Here is a 3062-nt window from a genome sequence, read left to right as displayed (position 1 = left end):
AAGGGTTACGATCTCTTATGGTTATTTTTTTTTATATTTTGAATTATCTTACAAAATATGTTCATTAGAACATGAGATATTATTTATAATTTTTACTTCAAAATCTAAAGCAACAAACTACTTTATTTAAAGGCACTTTAAGGTTTCAAAAGTGGCAAGTTGTATAGATACTTTCAATTTGTAATAAAAAACTAAACTACTAACCTGAGCTTCTCCAAGACCCAATTCTGTCATATCTAAAGTTTTTTGAAGCATTGACTGTTTTTCCTCTGGTTGCATTGTATTTTGACCAGAAGGGTTATTAGATGCTGTTAACTCATTTTTCAGGGCTTCCAATCCTTGGGCAACAGTCTTAATACCAACCATCATTTCTTCTTGAGACATCACAGTCATGGTAACTAAAAATAAAATTAGGTTATAATTTAAATTATTTATTTAATACATAAATATAATAAACATATTCTATATTCTTTTACTGTTTAATTATAATTGATAATTATTTTTGATCCAGAAAATAAATAAACAGCTATTAAAATCCATGTTATATATGTGTATAGCAAATTATTATAAATCCAAAAAATTGAGAAATGTGACTTAAAAATGGAGATTAGGTCGTAGAAATCAGTCTAAATTAAGGTTAAGTTTGCTTTCTGGGGTAAACCTCCCAAACCCCCGTTATAAGTGTCACTTGAGTTTTTATTAAAAATAACTATATGATAAAAGTGTCAAAGCGTGATAGGGAGTTATTCATTAAAAAGAATATAAGTATATTCTCCCCTTAATGGCACATCCTCAATATTAATAATATATTATATACATATATTATTGTTAATTATTGTATACTTTGAACCTATCATGATAGTTATTTTTCTGAGAGAATTTGAATTATAAACAGGAGGGGCTAAAAAGTAAAAATATGTAAGGAGGTTAAAAACCTCTCTAGGGAGGCTAAGCACCTCCCTAGTTACGTCGATGCCAAAAAGCATAAGAAGTCACTGATATTGAAAAAAAATGCCCGATATTTTACAGAGCCTAATGAAATGCATTTATATCACGGATATTAGTATAGAACCAAGTTATTTTGCTCTTAAAATCTAAGATATCCTTATAACATAGATCAAAGGAAAAATATTACATAATCAAACATTATCAAAGATAGCTTGAACAATTGATTCTTAAAATTAACTTTAAGTTAAATTTAAACTAAACATTTTAAATACATTAGATTTATCTACTTATTTTTTTTATGATACTTATTTATTAATCAATTTACCTTATTTTTGTAATCTATTGGTTAGAAAATATAAATAACCTTTTCCACAATACTTTGTATTTACAAACAGTTTCACGTACTTTGTATGTTATGTATCCATTCTAAACAAAATAAATATATAGGTATTATACTTTATTCAATAATAAATAAATAATAATAATATATTAATATATTAAAACATTTTAGTTGCCTTACATTATTTGACAAAATCAGTTTTTTAATGTATCTACATTAAATAAAAGAAATCATATATCATAAAATATTGTGTGGTCATTCTTACAACATTGTAAACTATTAATACCATTAAAAGATATTATTTTCTGGGTAAAAGTAGTAAAAACATTAATATATTGAGTGCATTTAAACGGTTTATTAGCAAAACTGCAAATACGAATCGTAGTGGGAAATTACTAGTCTATAAGTACGAAAAGAATATTATTGATTAAAATAAAATGGTTTTAATGTGATGTATTCCTTACTCGTATATTTCGCACCGATGTTGCAACTAAAGGCACACGCGACTTGTAGACAGTAGTTCTTTTGACATACAAGTAATCAGTAATCACACATTTGCGCGTAGAAGCATAGAGATTTTAAGATTTTATGAACAATAAAATGAAAATTAACATTTAACAGGTGAATGAATTCAGAAAAAACCTTTCACATATACAAACGTATCATGTATATCGTATATTAAATAGGAAAAAAAGAATAAAATGTTGGATGGTTTGTGAACAACTGTGGTATATGCATATGACATCACAATACCCTGCTTAGGGTTGTCCTTATCAGTTGCTACACAACTATCGATTATTGTCATACTGCAAATCTATTAAACATCGTTTTTATGTGGACGTGTTGAGTTCGTCATGAACGCATGTTTCATATTGGTTGTAATTGGTTACACGGGTCCGGGACTACATGGTTGCAAACTATATGATAACCGATGTCATTCCGACATTATTTATACACGCCTTGTACACGAAATTGTTGAACTAGATCCCAACAACACGGTATCGTACTATCGTGTTGTAAGAGACAATGAACACCCACTAATTTAGTTCATGGTTCTTACCCACAGATATAAAATACTATACACTATATGTAAAATACCAAGTTTTATATATCTATCTATGCATGATATAAACAACATGGTATGATCGTAACTTTTTGACGGTCAGATCCTTCGGTAAGCACGTGACGTGGCATAGTGTATAGTAATAATAATTTAATGATAATATGATAACACGGGTAAGCAAGTGACGTCTTGCGCGAGCTTGGACCAATTCTGGACTTTTGCGATCATACCATGTTGTTTATATCATGTATCTATGGTTCTTACCAAGGTGTATTGATATCAATAGGCTTGCTATGGAAACCAACCAACCACAGCAAATAATTTTGCACGTACACTTGAAGGAGGGTAGAGGTAGATTTAAGGCATAGATTATGGACACATTGGAAACCGACTTAGATTATAGGCGGGTTTCCACTTTCCACTATACAGCACGAATTAAGATATACAGGATACGAAACGGAAAGGTCTTATCAATGTTTTTCTGAAACCCGCACCTTCTCACATTGCGGTCAAACTGCCAAAACTTCCCCCAATGGCCCTGTCTCAATGACCTTTCTGGAGTTTCCTCTTGACATATAAACAAAAACTGATCGCTCGCCTGAACGACCTTGGCACTCAACTTAATCGCGAGGGCAGCACCAGCGTCGTGTTTCCAGAACTTACAATGCGTATTGCTGATCTGGAATAGGAGCTGGATGGTGATGCCAGTTC

General features: G+C 30.8%; 1 protein-coding gene across 1 annotated transcript; it reads right to left on the bottom strand.

Moving 5' to 3' along the window:
• Window positions 1–111: 111 nt before the first annotated feature.
• Window positions 112–2191, bottom strand: LOC103310314. Its single transcript, XM_029487494.1, has 3 exons — window positions 1753–2191; window positions 1274–1374; window positions 112–398 (listed from the first exon to the last, which is right to left on the bottom strand). The coding sequence occupies exon 3, from the start codon at window positions 391–393 to the stop codon at window positions 127–129; it is 267 nt and encodes an 88-aa protein (XP_029343354.1). The 5' UTR covers window positions 394–398; window positions 1274–1374; window positions 1753–2191; the 3' UTR covers window positions 112–126.
• Between the last annotated feature and the right edge of the window lie 871 nt (window positions 2192–3062).

The sequence above is a fragment of the Acyrthosiphon pisum genome, chromosome A1, assembly GCF_005508785.2.
Source record: "Acyrthosiphon pisum isolate AL4f chromosome A1, pea_aphid_22Mar2018_4r6ur, whole genome shotgun sequence".
Classification (NCBI taxonomy): domain Eukaryota; kingdom Metazoa; phylum Arthropoda; class Insecta; order Hemiptera; family Aphididae; genus Acyrthosiphon; species Acyrthosiphon pisum.
The sequence above is the reverse complement of the archived record's forward strand: the minus strand, read 5'-3'. Positions and strand labels throughout refer to the sequence as shown.

Coding starts and splice junctions, on each gene's coding strand:
- LOC103310314 (XM_029487494.1), bottom strand. CDS start 393: ATGACTGTGATGTCTCAAGAAGAAATGATGGTTGGTATTAAGACTGTT.